We start from the raw sequence: 20,131 nt of genomic DNA on the forward strand, positions 1-20,131 counted from the left end.
ACGATGGAAAAAGGAGCCCTGCCCAGCCTGCGTGCCCCCGGCATGCACCCCCTGCTACAGCCACTGCTTTTCACGCGTGGCAGAAGCAGCCCAGCCCATTACCCCATGGCCTAGAGCAGATGTTAATGAATATATTTCAGTTTATCTTTGATCACACAGACCTCAAGATCTCGCTTCTGAGTTGTTTCTGGCTTTGAGATAGACCATTTCTAACACGGAGTTGTTGCTGTTCACCTTTGAAAGAAGAGAAAAGTTGTATTCCTAGTTGGTGCAGACCAGGATTGTCTCCTGGTTGCGGTAGGGATTAGCTGCTCTACAGCCATGGAAGCACCAGGATAATGTGGTTTGAGCTTGAAATATATTTGAACCGCCTGTATGCACCACTCAACTTGAGGTCATTATGTTAGGTGAAAGTGCGTTAGATCAACGTAACCGGTTTCGTACAGCAGGCTCTCAGGGAAAGTTTCATTCAGCCATCCAGCAGAGCCAGCCAGGCCAGTTCTGCCTTTGGACTTGTCTCACTGGCCATCTGCTCCGGCTGTGGGTGTCACACGGGGCACGCCGTGTCCCCGCGTGGCTGCCGGCACCCGTGCCGAGGAGCCGCACAGCCAGGAGCTGCAGGGAGCACCAGAGGAACCTGGCTGCCAGATGCTCCCAAACCTGCTCAGCTCCCGCTCCCCACAGGATTTCGGAGCTGCGGCGAGTGAGGCTCAGCCCCAGCACGGCCATGGGCTGGTTTGGGGTGCCGGCTGTTTGGGAGGGCTTGGCTTCCTCCCAGTGCCGGTGGGTGCATGAGAAGCAGCTGTTAGAGGGGATAAACTTTTAATGTTTCTCTTTCCGTGCAGACATCCGTGACCCCAGCAGAAGGACCCTGGCTGGCAGCCCTGACCAGACCCCGCGGGGAGCACGCACGGCCCCAACCCACCCTGAGGGAAGGGGCTCCGCCGCAGGCACGGGTTTCCAGTTTGCCCTCCCGTGTCACCCACAGTACCAGCAGCACAGGGATCTCCACCAGACAGAGACAAATGTTTACTACAAGTGCTGTATTTACAGGCCAGTATTAATTTGTGCTCTTGTTATTTACAATTTATTTACAATTAATCCCTATAGTCACTGACAGTTGAATCTGGCACAGTTAGACAGAACTGTACAGCAGACTGGCAAGGCAGAATAGCCGGAGTCTCTCTTCTTTTCCCTTTTCAGCCCTGCCGAGGGAAGGGCTTTAGTGATTTTTCTTCCCCTGGACGACAAAGACATTGCCTGTTAATCAGTAATCATGGGAGCAGAGGTGACTCACGTTCTGCTGCTGAACACCGTTCAAGTCCTAACGCTGTTGCAGCCGTGAAGGGAAAACTGCTGCACTCCTGACTTCATGTAAAGTGTTTCCAGGGCTGACGGCTGGTTTCCCTGCACAGGCACCCAGATGGAGCTGGGCAGCACGAGCCTTCCAGCACATCCCAGTCCCTGCAACAGCCTGGCTCTGCCAGACACGGTGTGCATTGCAGACAGGTTGTGTTGGGATGCGCATGCTGCTTGTTCTCCCTTCTCAGGGCTGAGCTGAGCACAGATCAGGGACCGCCTGGGGCTGCAGGGTGCCAGGCTGTCAGCGACACGGGAGGATTTTGCATCACCTGCAGGTCACCACTGTCCCTCCTGGGAGGATGGCAGGATCAGGAGGAACGACCCTGGGGAAGGAACCTCCAGCAGCCTCCACCACCAGCTGCCATTGAACTAAGCCTTCGCTGACACGCTGCAAGGATGCACAGACAACATGGGCATCACCTTCCTCCACCGTGCCAGGGGGTTCCCGACAGCCCTGCCAGGTGTGGCTGGGGGCCAGGGGAAGCATTTCTGCAGACCATCTGTGACTGCCCTCCCACCTTTACCAGCAGGAGATGAGACTGGTCCAGGCAGCAGCCAGGGACTGAATGAGGGGCCGAGTCAGCCCCTGACCTACGAAGACAGCTTTGCCTGGGCATAGGCCAATTCAAGAGACAGGCTTTTCCCCTGGGATGTTTGCTCCGATCTTCCTCTCTTCCACAGACTCGGTCGGGTTCAGACCAAATCTTCCACAGAATACTAACACGGGGTCGGCAAGTGGCTGGCTATTCGCTTTTCAGATGGGTTTGCAGCCCGGCTGCCAGAGAGGCGTCTTACAAAGGGACTTTTGGCTCGCTTCTGAGGATCCCTGGTTTTCAAGCCACGCAGAGCACAACGATGCTGTTCATGCCCCAGGACCCATTGCCCAGGACTGGCAGCCCTGGCAGAAGCCCTGCATGAGCGTCGGTCCCACTGCCACTGCTGTCTGGGGTCCCCTGGGACCACACATATCCCCTGGGACATGCTTTCCTGCTCAGGGGACGATGGCAGACTGCTGCTTCCTCTCCTGCCTCACCTTCAGAGCCAGCATCGCCCGGCGGTACAAGTCTGGGAGGAAGGGAAACCGGTCGGGCACTAACACTGGGGCCGGCTCCGGGGCCCAGCCTGGCAGCCTGCGCTGAGCGAGGACTGCAAGGACACCCCGGGGTCCAGCACGGTGCACTCGCATGGCCTCCCTGCATCCCACCTAAAGGCAGCAGCAGCAGCATCTGCCTCCCCAACAGCCCCCACCTTGCCCTGCAGCCGCACGGGTTTGTGCCCGTGTCCCCCACACCAAGCACCCCGTGGCCAAGGGCTCCTGCACAGCTCATGACCCGCTGCCAGCAGGCCAGACCCCCTGACCCTTTTCAACAAAACCTGTCCTGGGAAACACCAACCAAAGGTGCTTGAGACCTCCTCATGCTGCGGCTCCACAGCAGGTTCCTGTGACTTGATTTTATTCTTGATTTTCTTCTTCTTTTTCTTTTTCGTGCCCTGCACTGGATGGAGAAATATGAAATTTCAGGCACCACATCTGAGCAAGGGTGCATTTGTCACCAAACCAGCTGAGAGGACTGCCACTGGCAGATCCGCAGTCCTCCATCCCATGCATCAGCCCCTGCGGAGATGCTCAGAGATGTCTCTCCTCTTCTCTGGCCGAACTCCTGGGACCCTGCTCTGCGCTCAGCTGACCTGCAAGCAAAGCTAACGGAGGTGCGGGGACCAGTGGTCCAGCACACTGCCGTGTTGCCAAATCCCAAAACCGACCCGGTAGGGTGTCTCAGGGGGTCCTGGTACCCGTGGTGCCAGCAGCTCCCCGCGGCCCCCTCTCACCTGGGTGGGCGGTGGCCATCCCGATGGGCGCAGGCTCCCCCTGCCCGACCCTGTTGGGGGGCAGCAGCCCCCCCGCAGCCCCCACTCGGCTGTCACCCCCTCCTCCTGGTCTCTCCGGTTCCTCGGCTGGACTTGGCTGCCCCAAGCCCTTCTTCCTCACCTTCCCCTTCCTCTTCCTCCTCCCAGGGGCCTTGGTGCTCTCCTCCTGGGCAGGATAAGGGGGATGAAGGGAAGGTAGCAGGACCCCCCTTTTCCATCCCATCCCATCCTGGGTTGAGGGGGCAACCTCGCTCACCACGGGGAGAAGGCGGCGGATGGGCCGCAGCGGCCGGTACTCCCCCGTCTTCCCCGTACCGTCTCGGGCATCCTCCCCGGTGGGCGGCGGGTCCCTGGTGGGGTGAGAACATGGTGTGGGGATGGGGACGAGCCCCATGGGGTGGGGAAACACGGGGACACACACGGACTGAGTCCCGCACCCACCTGCAGGCAGGCGGGCAGCCACGGGATGCCCTCGGATCGGGACCTGGCGGTGGTACCGGGGTGGCGGGGACGGTGCGGAGGAGCCATCGCAGCCCCTGCAGAGTGGCACGACCTGGACCGGCGGGGGGAGCCCGGTTGGCAGCGCAGGGCTCCTGTGGGCGGATGGGCAAGATCAGCCCCGGTGGGGAACGGGGTCGGGGGGAGCGGGGAGAAGAGAACCCCCCCACTCACGATGCGGCAGGGCGAGCGGTTCTCGTTGACCAGCCGCTCCAGGGAAAGGCGCTCGATCAGCTCGCAGGGCAGCAGGGCAGTCGCCGAGTCTTGTTTGTTGGCCAGCCTGGGGGACGGGGAGAACGGAGAGCGGCCGTCACCCCAGCCTCTGGGCGCCTCGCCACACGACGGCGGGGGAGGCTGGATGCTTTCTCCCTGTTTGGCTTTGCCCCAGCCCTTACCTTGCTCTGGAGCCCCCTCCTCAGCCCCTCTCCAGGGATGGTCCCAGCTCCCAAGCAGCACGGGGGTCCCCACGTCCCAGCACCCCCCGACAGCCCCCCGGGTGCCACATCCCCGCAGGAGCCCCGTCGCACACCTGCAACCCCAGCAACAGGTTCTCACTCCCCCCCTCACCCCAAACCCTACAGGTCGCACCCCAGGACCTCGGCCTTACAGTAAGAGGGGCTTCCCAGAGACGTCGGGATGGCTCAGGACGCGGCTCAGGACCTTGCGGGCTTCGTCTATCCGTGCCAGGTCACTGGAGTCCAGGACGAAGAGGAACCCGTGGGCTGCGCTGTAGTGGTTGCGCCAGGCGCTGCGGGAGCGCTGGCCCCCGGGCAGGTCCACCAGTGTCACCTCGAACCTGTCCACCCGCAGGCAGGTCTGGCCGGGCTGCACGGCGGGCAGCACCTCGCCGGCCAGCGCTGCGTGCGGGGAGAGGGCAGAGAGCTGGCATGGTGAGCCCGGGAGCATCCCTGCCTCCTCCTCCTCCCCTGGACACATCCCTGCCTCCACTACCAGGGCTGCCCAGGGCACGGCCAGTGCTCTGCACATTTCCCCCAACCCAGCAGCTGTATTTCAAGGGTCTTGGTCCTTCAAGGCTCAGGTGCTTGGTTGCAGATGCCCGTGAAGCTGCTGCCTCCGGCCGAGGCTGGCATCGGGGCTGAGCTGCTCCTCACCTCTCTCTATGTCCATAATGATGGAGGTTTTTCCCGCGTTGTCCAGCCCCACGACGAGGAGGGTCACCTTCCTGGGGAGGGACAACAGCGGGTGAGCATCCCAGAGAAAGCCTGTGCTCTCTGGGGACCGGTGGCCGCTACCGGCCCCTGGACTGCCAGGCAAGGGACCCTGCCCATGGCAGCTGCTTTTCAACCAGGAGAGGGGCAGGATGGTGACACAGGCTCTGGCTGAGCTGGGGGAGAGGGCAGGGACAGTCCCCGGTGCCTGGGAGAGGGCGAGGGCAGGCACAGGCTCCTGGAGCCACCCCGGCACTGCGGGACAGCCACGCTGCGGGACCTTCAATGTGCTTCCCACAGCAAGCATTCCTTTTCAAATCATACAGCATCAAGCAAGGATATGCACAGGCCAAAAAGGTTGTTTCTTATATGCAAACAGTTAATGATTACTCTTGGTGTCATTCCTTGTCAGCGAGTTATGGCTATTTACTCTAGGGAGAGGTAGCAAGGATGTTTTATGAGCTTCTGCTTGGACTCAGGAGTTTTTTCCTGTTGCTAAACAATCCTGTCCAGTCTCCAGCCATGTGCTCCACCAGAGCCATGCGCAGAATGTTTTCCCTGTGGCTGACAAGCCACAGTAGTCATTCGCAGTGTCTTTTTCTTCCTTAAACATATAGGCCAGGCTGCGTGGGCAGCGTGGCTCCACCTCTGGCACTATGGCAATGTGTCCTCGGGGATGGGAGAGGACCATAAACCCCCTCACCGCCCGCAGTGTCTGCCCAGGCTGGTGCAATGCCATCCCCGGGGAATTAACCCGGGTCTCCTGACACATGGGAGCATGGCAAGCGTTTCACTTCGTCCTCCCCAGCTTTCTTGGGGAGCTGCTGACTTGGCACAGGGGGAATCCCGCTGGGAGTGCTCCCCACATGCGAACCCCTGCCCACCCTGCCTGCCCAGCTCCTGCCTGCTGCAGGGACAGTGAGGACACGCATGTGCCTTGCTCCACGGTTTTGGGACAGTTCTTGCAATGGGCACCGCTCTCACAGTGTTACCGCACGGGTGCCCTCACTGATAAATGCACAGGTAGATGTTTTACCCCCGCCGAGGACCCCCAAAGAGCGGGTACCAGGACCTACCTGACAGGCTCCTGTATGGTCTGCAGCCACGACCAGCAGTGGGAGAAGAGGTGGAACATGCTCAGCAGCTCCGCGTGGAGGGATGGCGTCCCTTTGGCACCTACGAAGCGAGCAGCCCGGCGTGTCCCCGTGCTTCGTCCTCCTGCCTATGCTCTCTCCCCATGGCGGGGAGCATCTCACCCCTGGGTGCCCCATCCCACGGCCCATCGCTGCTGCCTCCAGCCTGGCACGAACAAGCCAAGCCTGGGGACAAACCTTAGCCCCCCGGGCAATACCCCACAGGCACGGACCCCTGGCCAGCCCCTGCCCCGGCAGCCCCTTCTCGCGTCGCAGGAGCGCCAATCAGCCTCTCACCCGCTGGTTCCTGCCTCGCAGTCCCTGCTCACATCCCCTTTGCGTAGCAGCTGCTTAAATCTAATCTGGATTTAAATTACTTACTCCTTGCAGCCTCCTTAATCCCGGTGGGTCGGCCCAGGCCGGTGGCCTTTGGGACATGGAGTGCCGTAGGGCTGCCTGCCGCGCTGGGTGGCACGGCATGGCACCGCATTACCCACCCGGCTGCACCCAGGCTGGGCAGCCTCACACTTCCATCGCTGGCTTAACTGGCTTGTGGTGGGGACATCGCCTGACAGCCCACGTGGGGTTTCCAGCTGAATCAGTGTCTCCTCTAACGAACGGCATCCCTGGCTCCTTGCTGCCTAATCCCTGCACGGTTGTTTCCCTGCGGCCCCTGCAAAGAGCAGCCCCTACATGGTGTGCGTGGCTCTGCTGGCTGCCTGGGGGTCCCCTCTGTGCCAGGCTGGGGGACATCACCGCTCACTGCTTGTATTTCATGCCCTAATGAGGCACCCCCCGAGCGGCAGCAGGTCCTGGGCCACTCAGAATGGAAATACCAACCAGCCCAAGCTGGTGCCAGGCTGGGAGCAGGGCGATGGTGGGGACCCTTTGATGGTGGGGCAGGGAATGGAACCAAAAAACCCCTGACTCCTTGATCTGCAACTCCAAAGCTCTTATCTTGCTCCTCAGGTTTCCTGCTGCTTTCCCCTGCCGGGGCTGCCCTCCCTGGCACGCTGCCGCTGTTTGTGAAGGAGAAGAGGCCACACAGGGATATCTGAGCCACAGAAGCTTTGGGTGGGGGGAGTGGGGTCCGGAGGGTCGAGGCCATGAGACCCTCCAAAAGCCAACAGGGATCCCACTGCCTCGCATCGGTCCGTGCTAAACCACGGCAGCGCTACCTCGACCACCTGAGCCCCAGCCATTTTGCCGAGGACGCCGAGATGCCACCAGGCATCCCACAGCTCTGGGATGGCCCAAGGGGGGTGAGCCCAGGCTGGGCACGGTCCCGCACTCCACCGGGAAGCTCGGTGCCCATCCCTGGGCAAGGGAGGTGCCCCAAGAGCCGTGCCGCGGGCAGGGAGCCACGTGTGGTTAATGATTGATGGAGGAAGTTTCCGTACTGATATCACGGCCACATGCAACAATATTTGGGGCGACTGTTCACCCCCATGCCGCTGGTGGTGGGGCAGCGGCTGCACTTCAGCTGCCTTAGCCTGGCCCAGGTACAGAGCCCCGTCCCCAGCCTGATGGCCTTTCCCAGCTGCTCCCGTGCCGGCAGCTCGCCGGGACCAGTGGCAGCGCCAGGTTTGCAGGCAGCGTGGGGCTGGGGAGTCTTTTGCGGAATTAGCCGTACCAGGGCCGAAGGGACCTGCTGGAAGTGTCAGCACCTGCCTCTGTGCCTCGGGGTGGCACTGCCAGGGGACGGCCGGGCAGGGGACATGAAGAGGCACGACCATGGGTGCTATAAACAGGGAAGCACCATGCTGCAGGCAGCCCTGGAGGCAGTGGCACAGCATCCCCCAGGGGCAGCAAGAGCTGGTCTCGCTCTGGCACTGATGGACTTACAGTGGTCTCTGAGCATTTGGGGCTCTGCTGCTTTTAACGCAAATGTCCAAACTCCCCAGCCAAACCGGCGCTGGGGACCGAGAAACTCCCGGGGAGCCTGGGGCAGCTGCAGGTCACCCCTCCTGATGCGCCCACACCGTGCTCAACAGCCGGGAAAACCTCAAAATCCACCCCAGATCTGGTGAAACCCACGCTGGACTGGAGAGGCGGCGCGAGGGCCAAGCCCAGATCGACGGGTGTTTTGCCGGGCCTGGGCTCAGATTACCGAGCGGGCAGCTGGCCCTTCGCCCGCGCAGCCGGCCGGCCGGGGTGCAACCGCAGCCCCTCTACCAGCATTTGTGGGGACCCCCCCGGGCAGTGCCAGCGGGGACCCGCAGCAGCCGTCCGGGTTTCCTTGGTGACTGTTGCCAGGTGAGAAACTCTAAGGCAGAATTTATTATCTTGGCGGATAACTGGAGATGTTCCTCACCGGAGCTGTTACCGGACCGTGCCCCGGCACTGTGCCGGGCTGGACCCTCTAGTGTTGGCGGTGCCAGCGGGAGCCCCCGAGGGAAGGCTGTGCCCGGGGCACAGGGGCTGCTCGGCCCCTGGCATCGCTTCCCGGAAGGCGGCACGTGTTTTGGGGCTATTTCTGCCTGCTGGAGTGTTGCAGGCAAGGGAAGGAGGCGAAACCACCACAGGGACCGCGGAGAAGCGCAGATGGACGTGGGCTGGCGGGCTGCCCTGCCTTGGCTTCCCTAGACCCCGTGAGTATGTGCCCGAGCCAGCACCGGGCACACCGGGAACCCCCCGCCTGGGACCCCCAGCGTGAGGAGCAGAGTCGGGGGGGGAGGCAGTGGCAGGGCTGGGGAGCTTGCACATGGGGAATGACAGCTTGCAAGGGAAAGCAGCGGGCAGCGCAGAGCTATAAGAGCTGCCTATAGCATTGACCGAGAGCCTGGAGCTGGGGTGGCACCAAAACCGAGGTGACAGCACGGGCCAAAAAGTCCCAGTGTAAATACTTGCAAGCTGTCCTGCTTTGCTTAGAACCGCATCGTCTCTGACCAAAAAGGCATTGACAGCAGGGCAAGGACATGCACAGGCTTTGGGGACGGACTCGTTTTTCTATTTAACGCATTGGACGACGGCAGCAGCACACCGAGGTGGTATGCAAATACCCGCATCGTCCCTTTAAATCCACAGCTCTGGTGGCTAATGATAACCCCGGATCATACAAGCTCCTAAATCCCAAGAGCTAATTACAGGCAAACGCCCTTCGGTCAGGCTGGAAACGCAGGATGATTACAGCCTGTGCCACGGAGACCTGTTGGTGATGAATGGGGGCACTGGGGGTGTTTGCTGGCAGGCTGGCGTGGCGGTGGGGAGCGTGGCCGGTTTGCACCGTGGCCGGTTTGCACCGTGGCCTTTGTGCCAGCACTTTACTTTGTGCCGGTGTGGAGGCCGCGATGGAAACCGGCTGCGCTCCACGCCACCAGGCCAGCAACCATTTTGCAAGCTATTTTGGGTAAGTGATGTTGTTTTTCTGGAGCACTCTTTGCTCCCCTGCTGCCGGTACTACCACCCTGCGGTGGATGCAGAAGCACGGGAGGAAGCGTTCAGGGAGCTGGTTGCTTTTCACCCAATTTCTGGCCTGGTAGTTCCCAGCTAGAGCACACAGAAATTCCCAGGAGAGGCTTGGATTTAAGCGCAAGCTTCTCTGCCAGGGTTTGCTCTGCTCCCTGCTGCACAGGGAAGGGGCCGGCTTGCTCTTGTGCCTTGCACGCAGCTCATTGATGCCCCTGCGATGGCTAAAAGCTCTGCCCGGACTCCTACAGTGGTTTTGCTGAAAGTATTACAGTGCTCCTCTTGCTTTGCTGCAGCAAAGCATGGGGGAAAGGAGCGTGTAAACCATTCCTCCTGCCTGCCAGGATGCCTGGGCACGCGCGGTCACAGCCTGGCTGGGTTAGCATGCTGCCAGGGCTGTATACTCTTACAGCAGGTAGGACTGGGGGAATCAGTTAATTAAAAGTAATTTTAACCCTTTCTGCCTGGTTTAGTGTTAGAGCATCACCCGCTGCCTAAGCTGGGACTGTAGCCAAGGAGGCATGACTTCAAAATGTATAATTATCGCAAAGACCTATAAATGCACCTGAAGAAGGTAACTCTGTTTTCTTGTTAAAGAATTTAAGCTGTGAGGCAGCCGTGGCATGGCTCGTGCCGGAGGAACACCCTGGCTCTGGCAGCACTGAGCCCAGCAGTGGGCTCAGCACAGCCTCCAGCCTGCAGTGAGATTTAGGGGGATGAGGTCCTCAGGGCAGAGACAGGTTTTTCTCCCAGCAGGATAAGGAAACAAAGCTGGACAAGGAAATGGAGCGGCAAAAGCAGTCGCATGATGAAGCAAGTGGAAAAAATATTTCCCCAACCAGAAACGATTCCACAGACTGCCGGGGCAGGAAAAAATACGGCTGAGTTATTGAGAAAGCAATGCAAAATCCAAACAGTTTAGGCTATGAAAACCAGTCATTTGCAAAGCTATTTCCAAACTAAGTAAAAAGTTCCCAGCTCACAGATTCCTGGGAACCCCCCAGCCGCCAGCCCTGCTGCTTACTGCATGTCAAGCTGGGGAACACTCTGTGATTTCCACTTCATCCAGCACACGGGGGCTTTTGGGGGATCAACACATCCCCACCATCGCTCCGCGTGGCACCAGCTGAACGTGTAATCCTCAGCACGAAGTGGGGAGATATCAGATCCAAAAGGGCAGCAGGGCGGGAGCGTGGCCATGGCTGCACCCCGAGCGGCTGCTTCCACCTCTGTGTGCAGGGCTATATTTGGGAAGCCGGCAGCGTGTGCTTGGCATGTCCCAGCGAGCAATCTGGGAGCGATGTCTGCTCCAGGTCCTAGTGCAGTGGCAGTGCCCTGGGAAAAAAGGAAAAAAAGGAGAGGAGAGGAGAGGAGAGGAGAGGAGAGGAGAGGAGAGGAGAGGAGAGGAGAGGAGAGGAGAGGAGAGGAGAGGAGAGGAGAGGAGAGGAGGAGAGTTTGTGGCAGCGTGCCGGCAGCACTCCCCACCACGGCTCTTTAAGGGCTTTGACAAGGAGCTCCCTGCCATTTCCAAACAGCTTTGCTGTTCTCCTTTTACAGGAGCTGAGCCGTCAGGGAGGCGTGTGTAAAGCAGACATGGCTATTTTCAGAGTGAGAGCTGGTGAGGGAGCTTGCTCCCACCCCACATACGGCCCGGGCTCTCACACACAAATGCCCTCGCGGCATGCAAGGGGCTGGAAAAACTGCACAGCAAATCCCCTGTTTCACACGGCGGGCAGCCGCCACTGCCACGGCCCTGTGTTCGAAGTGCGTTGTGTGAACACTGGGATTAAAAAAACATAATGAAGGCTGGGATTAAGAAAATAATGAAGCTGGGAAGCTCTCCAGGACAGGGCAGGCATTTGTGGGAACAGGAGAACTGACATCCACGCGCGGTGGCAGGACTTGGATCGGTGTCTTGGGCATCCCCGGGTGGGGGGAGACCCCTGAATGCTGGTGCCTGCAGCAGGGCTCGGGGCAGGGACTTGGCCGGCACCGTGCCACCCTTGTGTGGGGAAAACAGTGTTTTCTCCTTCCCTCTGCCTTTTGCTCCTATTCCAGCTCCTGACAGTGAGGTCTGCAAAACACATGATCTTCTAGGTCCTGCTGTAACATAAGTAACCCGCAAACCATCTAAACCCCCTCACTTTCTTAAGTGGTCCTAGAGATGCCAGCACAGTCCCCCTCTGTTTGGCACCTTGGGTTTTACCCCGACGGGCGCTTCCATGGCAGCTTCGCATCACGTTGGTGGTCATTTCACCGACCCAGACCGCAGCTCCACAGCCCGGGGGCTTCTCCGCTCCTGGTAGGGCTCCGAGCTCCGCTGGCCCAGGATGTGCCCACCGCACGTGGGAACGCCTGGGTGGGATGTCCCTAGCATCCAGGCAGTCCGTCCCGGCTTGCCGCAGCTCTGGGTCAGCCGGCGGCTCTGTGACTGTCACAGGGTGTCTGTGCAGCCCAAGCGATGCTGGGTTTGCAGGCAGAGGCGCAGGCGTCGAGCCGGCAGGCACAGGGAGTGGCGGAGGCAGCGGGGGCAGGATGGCTCGGCGATGCTATCTGTGACACAGATTGTTTTTATGGTCTGCTGTTTACGGTGCTGAGCTGCGGACAGGTAGGGTTAGGCTTGAGGGGTGACTCACAGCATGAACGAGAAAAAAACCCGCTGCCTCTCCGTGCTTGGGTCGGAAAATGGGATAATAACTGGTGTGGGAAGTGCTGTGAAGCTTCGTCCCTCTGTTCCCCTGATGGCTGCTGGTGCTCCTGGACGCAGGACTGGAATTCTTGACTGCTTAAACAATTGCTCTTACGTATTTCATCATGAAGCAGGAGAAGATGAAATTAAAAGTATGATGAGTCGGAGCCCAGGCATTGCTCAGCCGAGGGCTTGGTGACCTGCCAGACTCCTGGGGGATGCTTTTAATTTGGATAAATGGAAGTTGCATAAATGGTATAAATTGCACGTTGCTCTTGCTGCTAATACAGAGGTGTGGGCGCAGTTGGCAGCGCCGAGCGATGCGCCGTTGCCGGCTGAGCGCCCAGCCAGGCTGCGTGCCGGGGCCGGCGCAGCTGCTGCCTGTGCACAGCTCCCACCCCGGGTGTCCGCAGGAGCCACCCGGCTGGCGGACAGGCTCCTTCGCTTGGACACTGTTCCCTTTGCCCTCTGCCCTGCTAGGGTTTTTTTTGGAGAGGCTGTTTTCCAAAAACAGCCTGAAAATATGTAACTCTCATACCAGAGCTGAGCGGTCACACGTAGGTCTCCCGTCCCTGCCGGTCAGGCCAGTCCCTGTGAGCTCATGGTGTTTGTGGTTTCCCAAAGCAGTTGTTCGGTGTTGGATGGAAAAGTGCTGAGCAGCTGCAGACAGTGATTGCTTCTGTGTGGGAGCTGCTGTCGGGGGAGACGCGGCCTCCACGGTCTCAGGCGGTTTTATTCCCAGCTCTGCTGCTGATAAACCCGATAGCCCTGGTAATGCTTCAATCCGGGTAAAACGGGGGAAACTCTCGTGCGTGGGGCTTGGGGGCTTTCATGCTTTTGGCTTGCACGGGGCTGGGCAGGTGATGGACACAGCGTCCCCGCCATTAGCCTGGCCACCTCCTTGCGAGCTGGCCTGGCTGCCAAGAGATGAACACCGAGTGCCTTTTAAAAGTTACCTAAGTCTTCCCGGTCTGCCTAAACCAGGGAAAATTGGCCGACCTCAAGCACTCCGTGCCTTGTCCCAGCTCTCCCAGCCAGCCAGCGTGTGCCCAGGCTGGACTGAGTAATCTGGCAGGCAGCGTGCAGTCGGGCGAGACGGCGTGCGTGCATCAGCGTGCCGGCAGCTGCCTGCACTCACCGCACCGCTTTTGGGAGCCAGGCAGGCAGGGCTGGTGCTGGGGGTCACCGCGTGTGCCGGGCAGAGCAGGGACCCCCGCGACCGTCGATGCGGGGAGCAGCCCAGCCAGCCTTGTGTTCCCACCGCTGCGCTGGTGACCGAGGTGGGGAGCTCGGCTGGCGTCCCCAGGCCTGGACCACAGGTGGGACAGAGAGGAGGGGATGTGGGGCTGAGCGGTGGGAGGTTTGGCTCCGTCAGCGAGTCCATATAGCCCATCGGCATGAAGGTGGGTCCTTCAAGGCGATGGGAAAAGCGCCCTGCTGCTCAGCTGTAGGCCAAGGTGGTCTTCACGTCCTCCTACCTGGAGGCAGGAGCATCCAGGATGCAGGAGCCACATCTCCCCCATAACATCCCACCCAAATCTTGAGGCCAGCCCTGCAGACACACACCAGCTCCCCGCCGGACCCAAAGGGGTGCTCCTACCACAGCTCGGCTTGCGAGATACCAAAAAGCTCCCTGCCTTGGCAACACCCTTCCTCCCACACTCCTACAAAGCGCGAGGTCACGGGCTGGTGGGTGCCCTGGCCCAGTCCCACGCACCCTTCCCTGGCGCTGGAGCTGAGGGTCGGTCCCCGGAGCTGGGACGGTAGTGGGTGCGGGCAGCGCTCCGGCAGGCGGCTGGTAAAAGCCGCGGGCCTGGCTGCAGGCAGGGCTGGCACCCACCCTGGCATCCCCTCCTGCCCCCTGGCAGGACCCCACTGTCCCTGGGGACGCCTGACACCTCTCCCCTGGGGGGGCGCTCCCCGTGTTGCTGCACCTCGGGGTGCTTGTAGCTGCCAGGGCACAATTGGGCCAGGGCTTGGCAGGGTGGGGGGGGACCTAGGGAGGACCCCGAGGCTGGGGAGTACACAGGGTGCAGCAGGGAGGGATGGCAGGGTGACAGCTGGGGGACTGGGGGGGGTCCCAGGGTAGGTGCTGTAGGGGGGGTCCTTGGGCTGACAGGGGGTCCTGGCGTGTGGGTCCTGGCCACGTTGGGGGTGTCCTGAGGCAGGGATTCCTGGCAGAGACGGGGAGAAGGAGCCTGGCCAAAGACGGGGGTGTCGAGGCAGGGGTGCTGGGGGGGGGGGGGGGCTCCGTGCCTGGTGGGGACCTGGGCGCGGCAGCGGGACTGTCCCGGGGCAGGGGGGTGGCGGGACACCCCGGGATGGGAGGGTGGGTGCCCAGGGCGAGTCGGGGGGCCGGGGAGGGGGGGGGGGGTTGTCTCGCCTCCCGTAGCCGCCGGGGCGGACCCGGGGCGCTGCCGGCCCCGCCTCACCGGTGCTGGGCACGGCTCGGCACGGCTCGGCGGGGCCGGGCCAGGGCTCGCCCGTCGGGGGAGCCCCCGCTCCGCCCCGCTCCGCCCCGCTCCGCCCCGCAGCGCGGCTCTTCTCTCCGCTGCAGCCCGGGATGGCGACGCGGCGGGGCTGAGCGGGCCGGGCCGGGCCGGGCCGGGGCCGGGGCCGGGCCGGGGCCGGGATGGACGGTCCGAGCGGGGGTCGCCCTCCCGCCGCCGCCCCGTCGCGGGCGAAGCTGCCGCTGGGCATCGTCTTCTCGACGGCTCTTTTCTGCGGGGAGGGGGCGGCGGCCGCCGTCCTCTGCCTCTCCTACGGCCACTCCGACGACCGCTTCTGGCTGGCGCTCACCGTCTTCTTCGTGCTCTGCCCCTCCGTCCTGGTGCAGCTCACCCTCATCTTCGTGCACCGCGACCTCAGCCGCGACCGGCCCCTCGTCCTCCTCATGCACCTGCTCCAGCTCGGGCCCATCATCAGGTGAGCGCCGCCGGGGACGCGGGGACCCCCGGCAGGGGACGCGGGGACCCCCGGCAATGGGATGCGGGGACCGGGGACGCGGGGACCCCCGGCAATGGGACGTGGGGACCCCCGGCAATGGGATGCGGGGACCCCCGGCAATGGGATGTGGGGACCGGGGACGCGGGGACCCCCAGCAATGGGAACGTGGGGACCCCCGGCAATGGGACGCGGGGACCCCCGGCAACGGGATGTGGGGACCAGGGATGCGGGGACCCCTGGCAGGGGACGTGGGGACCCATGGCAGGGACGGAGGGACTCCCGTCAGGGGACGCAGAGACCCCCAGCAGGGATGTGGGGACCCCCAGCAGGTCCTGCCGGCTCTGGGTGAGAGCAGGGACTGGGGGCCGGGCAGGGAGGGGAGCTCCAGGGGCTGCCTGTCAGCAGAAATCTGTCCGTGCGGCAAACCTCGGTGTGCCCAGGGCTGCTCCTGATGGCTCCCCGTCTCCCTCCTCCCCGGGGATGCTGCTGCTTCTGGTCACCGGCCCGCGGAGGTCTTCTGCTCAGCCACCCGTCCCCAGCGGTGCCACGGTCCTGCCGGGGGGGTGCTGCCTGCTCTCCTGCCTGCTGGACCCCCGCTCCGGGCAGGACTTGGCTCTGCCAGCCTGTTGCATCTCAGCTGCTGAAAAGGTTCCTCCAACAGTTGCTTTCTGCAGCCGGCGCTTCCCTCTGCCTTTGGGTTTTGCCATCATCTCGCCTAGGCTGGGAGCACAGATGCAAATCCCAGCTGGGGTGCTTGAGGGTGAATAGAAACAGGGGTCCTGCCCCCCAGAAAAGGTCCCCAGGCCTGAGGCAGGTGGGGGTTATGGGACATGGAGGAGAGGAGCTAGGTGCAGGAGCGGGGCTGGCATGGGAGCTGGGGGAGCCACGGGACCACGCTAGGGAGAGGAGGGTGAGCGGGTGGATGTTGCACAAGCTGGAGAGGTGCTGATCTCTCACTCCTTGGGAATGCTGCAGTGCCTCCCCGGGCTGCCGTCACCCTGGCTGCCCTGCTCGGTGAGAATGCACAGGGCGTGCAGCTGGGCAGCATGGCAGGGCCGCCATCTCCGCGGGGCTCCTTCCCCGAGGGCGCGCTGGCAGCCACGCTTCGGGGCACACCGTACCAGCAGGGCTGCAAAAACACCACGGCCTGCACCGCGCTTCCTCCATCAGCGGAAACAAGCGGGGTGCTGGTGGTGTCCTCGTCACCACGTTGGAAGGGCTGCGGGTCCACGTCAGCCCACGCTGGTCCACGACGGTGTCGCAGTTCTTGCTGCACCGACCACAGGTGTCTGAGATCGTTACGATGGTGCTCAGCCGCTTGCAAGAGCCAGCCAGAGCCGCTCGGAGTGGGGGGAGCTGCTTCAGTTGGCTCCTTGGGCTGGAGATGGAGCCCAGCCTGCTGAGAAGGTCTGGCAGGGCACCGGGAGCCGGCTGGGACTGCCCTTGATGATGGGCCTTTTGGATGAAACCGTTTTCCCGTTAAGAGTTCGCAATGAGCCATGAGCGCTGGCCTGATCTGGCAAGAGAATTTATCCAAAAACCTCATTCCATTTGGGTCTGAAACAGAGCGACTTCTGCTGTCCTAATGAGCACTCATAAATAATTACGTCCTGTTGGTCCCAGAGCCAGTTTGTCCCCGGGCGGGAGCCAAGCCTGTCGGATGGGTCCTCCCCTGCCGATCGCCTCTGGCCCACGCACACCCACCTCATGGCTGCGTGCCGAGGGGCTGGGGGGTCCCGCTGGCCTTGCAGCGGGGAGCAGCGTGGGAGAGACCCGCCTCCCTTCCCTGCACATGAGGGTGCCCCGAAAGGAGGGGGCTGAGGAAGCGCCGTCTTATCTGCCCGTGTCACACTCTTATCTGCCCGTGTCACACTCGGCTTCACCTCGCGCTCCCCTTCCTGCCGCCCCCACCAAGAAGGAAGCGTAGAAGCCTTCTGCTCGGGAGGAGAGATCAAAGAAGATACCAGAAAGTTTGTCTTGCCTCCACTTAGAGGAAGAGATGCGTTTTATGCTAGAGGGGAAAACAGAGCCCGAGGGTGATTAACCCCTTCCTGTAACTCTTAACTCCCAGCAGAGCTAGTTTCTGTACCCTGGGTGCTGCACCTCTTGCAGCAGTCGTTGCACCCCTCCCTGGGGCAGTTGTTGTCCCCCTGCCCCGTGTGCTTCCCCCTGAGTGCCGGAGCAGGGGAGCGGCCACCAGGCATCCCTGCGGTCCTGGTGTGACCCTGCCCTCATCCTGACATCCCAGGATCCTGCCTTCATCCTCACATCCCAGGGACTGCCCGCAGCACCGCTGAACAGTTGCCCAAATCAGTTGGGCTGCGCTCGGCAGGAGCAGGGTCCGGCCAGCACCGGGCAAGGGGGGGCTGGAGGTGCCGGGAGTGGGGTTGGAGAGCAACAGGGAGGCTGGTGGGGTGATGGATACCGTATCCCCGCAGGTGCATGGAGGCTCTGGTGGTGTACTGCTGGTCGGGGAAGGAGGAGGAGCCCTATGTCACCATCACCCGCAAGCGGCGGCTGCGGAAAGGTTATGAGGTGGAGATGGAGCAGGAGGTGGGCCACTCGGTGCGCCGGCTGGCCACGCACCGCAACGCCTTCAAGCGCATGGCGGTCATCCAGGCCTTCCTGGGCTCCACGCCGCAGCTCACCCTCCAGCTCTACATCAGCATCCTAGAGAAGTACGTCCCCGCCGCCCGAGGTAAGGGTGCCCGGCACGTGGGCTCCCCGGGGCCGTGCAGGCAGGACCCCACCAGGACACAGCGGCAGCTCCTTAGCCCCATGTGCCGGTGTGGCATCCGAATGAAGCTCCAGAGGCTTGCTGGGGGCACAGCTGCCACTAGACTCCCCTAAATGTGGAGCACAACCCACAGAGGCTGGGCACTCGTCCATCCCCTGGTTTGGTTTTCCCACGCTCAGCTCTCTGCTTTCCAGCTTGGAGCGAGGCTGGGGAGGTTGGGAAGAGCTGGCCGGGGCCGAGGCACCAAGTTCTGCTCCCAGCCCTGGTGCTTGCAGATGTCTGCCCTACGCAGCTGTGCCATCCTCCCGGTGCCCTGTCCCATAAAGATGCCATGCCTCTGTCCCAGGCTGCTCCAGTCTGCATTATTTACTGGTTTCGCCAGCTAGCTATGGGACTCTGGCTTCCCCACGCTCCCTCCATCAGATCTATTTCTGCACCTTTCCCAACGGCCAGAGCTCCCAGCCCAGTCCTCCCAGGGTCCCTCGCCTGGTCCAGCGGTGTTTGTGTGCTGGGGGACTGGATGTGCCAGAGCAAGCTCTTAACTCCCGCTTCAGTACGCTGAGCCGGGTGTGCAGGAATGCTCTTGCACCATTCCGATTGTAGCGCCTGGGGAGGGAGCTCCCTCGCTGACCCGCACTCCCGGCCGTGCCGGGAACCCAGACCTTTTCCTCTGTGCCCGCAGCAGGCGCACGGAAAGGGGCACGTGGGAGATGCCCCCTAGAAACCCCCTCCCTGGCCACAGCCCCCTGCGAGGGGGTTTTGGGGAGTAGGAGCAGCGGAGGCAGGAGGACGAGCCTGGCGCTCCTCCAGCAGCAGATAGGGGAAGCGAATCCCGGTTGACACATTCCAGGTGATTGCCTCACAGCTCAGGTAGCTCAGCTCAGCCCCGCAGCTCGCAGCCGCCACCGCCACCGGCATGGCATGACCGGGACCAGTCGCACGCTTCCCTTTTTCCGTGTCGCGGTTTTTCCTTGGCTGCGCTGAACGTGAGCAGCTGCCGGTCTTCCCTACAAATGACCTTGGGTTTGCAGCCCCTGGGCAAGCGTGGCTCCTGAGGTGCTCCCAGGGTGAGTGGTGGGCTACAGCGGTGTGGCTCTTGGCCCAGGTAAGGACAGAGGGATGCTCGCAGCGCAGACCATGCCCCCCTCAACCTTGAGCAGCATTTCTTGCGCCGGGCAGGGGGGTTGGTGCCTGGTTCAAGCACAGGAGCGGCCCCAGTTTGGCAAAGGCCTCTGGTTTATTAAGGTAGAGAGAAAAATCTGGGAGCAGAGCTTCCTCCTGCTTGCAGCTCCCCCGCTGTGGGGTCTGTCACCACCAGCCACGAGCTGTCCCAGCAGTGCTCACGCTGAGCCTTCTGCTGCGAGCCCCGGTGCTTGGCACCCCGCGCTTCGCACCCAGGGTTGGCACCCCGCGCTTCGCACCCGGGGCAGCAGAGGGGCCGAGCACACAGCCCAAATCCCGGCACTGCCTGACTCCCCTGCCCTCTCCCTCTGCAGCCGTCCTCATGGGAATCTGCCTGGTGTCGGTCACCTACGGAGCGCTCGTCTGCAACATCCTGGCCATCCAGGTCAAGTACGATGACTACAAGGTCCAGCTGCGGCCGCTGGCCTTCCTCTGCATCGTGCTGTGGCGAAGCCTGGAGATCTCCACCCGCGTGGTCGTCCTCGTGCTCTTCAGCACCGTCTTCAAGCACTGGATCATCCCCATAGCCTTGGCCAACCTGCTGGTGGTCTTCTTCTTGCCCTGGGTGCAGTTCTGGCGGAGCGGCACCCGCCTGCCCGACAACATCGAGAAGAACTTCAGCCGGGTGGGCACGGTGGTGGTGCTCTGCGCCTTCACCCTCCTCTACGCCAGCATCAACATGTTCTGCTGGTCGGCTGTGCAGCTCAAGCTGGCCGACCGGGACCTCATTGACAAGTCGCAGAACTGGGGCCTCCTGGCCGTGTACTACGTGGCCCGGCTGGCCGAGAACACGGCCCTCGTCATCCTCTGGTACTTCTTCAAGACGGACGTCTACGAGAACATCTGCACCCCGCTGCTGGTGGTGCAGCTGCTCCTCGGCTACTGCCTGGGCATCTACTTCATGCTCCTCTTCTTCCAGTACCTGCACCCCTGCCGCCAGCTCTTCCGACACAACGTCGCCGACTTCTTGCACTGCGTCTGCTGCCGCCGGCGCCCGCCGGGGACCCCTCTGCACCTCCAGGCACCCCACGAGCCCGGCGTTCGGCACAGCATCGTCTGAGACACGGCCAGCACCGGCTCCTCCAGCCGGACACGGACACGGACATGGGGGTGGGCAGCGCTGGGCTGCACCGGCAGC

The 20,131-nt window shown here is 62.2% G+C and overlaps 2 protein-coding genes across 6 annotated transcripts; one reads left to right on the forward strand and one right to left on the reverse strand.

Annotated features, from left to right (window-relative positions):
- Positions 1-1,048: 1,048 nt before the first annotated feature.
- On the reverse strand, positions 1,049-14,136 carry ARL13A (ADP ribosylation factor like GTPase 13A). 5 transcript variants are annotated; one of them, XM_049827592.1, is made up of 11 exons: positions 13,267-13,287; positions 11,634-13,103; positions 5,975-6,074; positions 4,842-4,912; positions 4,337-4,586; positions 3,904-4,009; positions 3,673-3,824; positions 3,488-3,581; positions 3,193-3,397; positions 2,757-2,858; positions 1,049-2,427 (listed from the first exon to the last, which is right to left on the reverse strand). In XM_049827592.1, the coding sequence occupies exons 2-11, from the start codon at positions 11,689-11,691 to the stop codon at positions 2,354-2,356; spliced, it is 1,212 nt and encodes a 403-aa protein (XP_049683549.1). In that variant the 5' UTR covers positions 11,692-13,103; positions 13,267-13,287; the 3' UTR covers positions 1,049-2,353. The 5 variants fall into 5 exon arrangements, with proteins under 5 accessions (XP_049683549.1, XP_049683548.1, XP_049683551.1 ...); XM_049827591.1 differs by having other exon boundaries at positions 11,634-14,136; XM_049827594.1 differs by lacking the exons at positions 11,634-13,103; positions 13,267-13,287 and adding an exon at positions 6,413-6,949 and having other exon boundaries at positions 3,353-3,397.
- Positions 14,137-14,728: 592 nt separating this feature from the next.
- XKRX (XK related X-linked) lies at positions 14,729-20,062 on the forward strand. Its single transcript, XM_049827589.1, has 3 exons — positions 14,729-15,053; positions 17,513-17,772; positions 19,308-20,062. The coding sequence occupies exons 1-3, from the start codon at positions 14,761-14,763 to the stop codon at positions 20,051-20,053; spliced, it is 1,299 nt and encodes a 432-aa protein (XP_049683546.1). The 5' UTR covers positions 14,729-14,760; the 3' UTR covers positions 20,054-20,062.
- The last annotated feature ends 69 nt before the right edge of the window (positions 20,063-20,131 follow it).

This window comes from Accipiter gentilis, chromosome 24, assembly GCF_929443795.1.
Source record: "Accipiter gentilis chromosome 24, bAccGen1.1, whole genome shotgun sequence".
In the NCBI taxonomy this organism is placed as follows: domain Eukaryota; kingdom Metazoa; phylum Chordata; class Aves; order Accipitriformes; family Accipitridae; genus Astur; species Astur gentilis.

Coding starts and splice junctions, on each gene's coding strand:
- XKRX (XM_049827589.1), top strand. CDS start 14,761: ATGGACGGTCCGAGCGGGGGTCGCCCTCCCGCCGCCGCCCCGTCGCGG. Junction 15,054..17,512: donor CAGCTCGGGCCCATCATCAG/GTGAGCGCCGCC, acceptor GTATCCCCGCAG/GTGCATGGAGGCTCTGGTGG. Junction 17,773..19,307: donor GTACGTCCCCGCCGCCCGAG/GTAAGGGTGCCC, acceptor CTCCCTCTGCAG/CCGTCCTCATGGGAATCTGC.
- ARL13A (XM_049827590.1), bottom strand. CDS start 6,521: ATGCGGTGCCATGCCGTGCCACCCAGCGCGGCAGGCAGCCCTACGGCA. Junction 4,010..4,336: donor TCTGGGAAGCCCCTCTTACT/GTAAGGCCGAGG, acceptor CCCGTCCCCCAG/GCTGGCCAACAAACAAGACT. Junction 3,825..3,903: donor ACCGCTCGCCCTGCCGCATC/GTGAGTGGGGGG, acceptor ATCCGCCCACAG/GAGCCCTGCGCTGCCAACCG.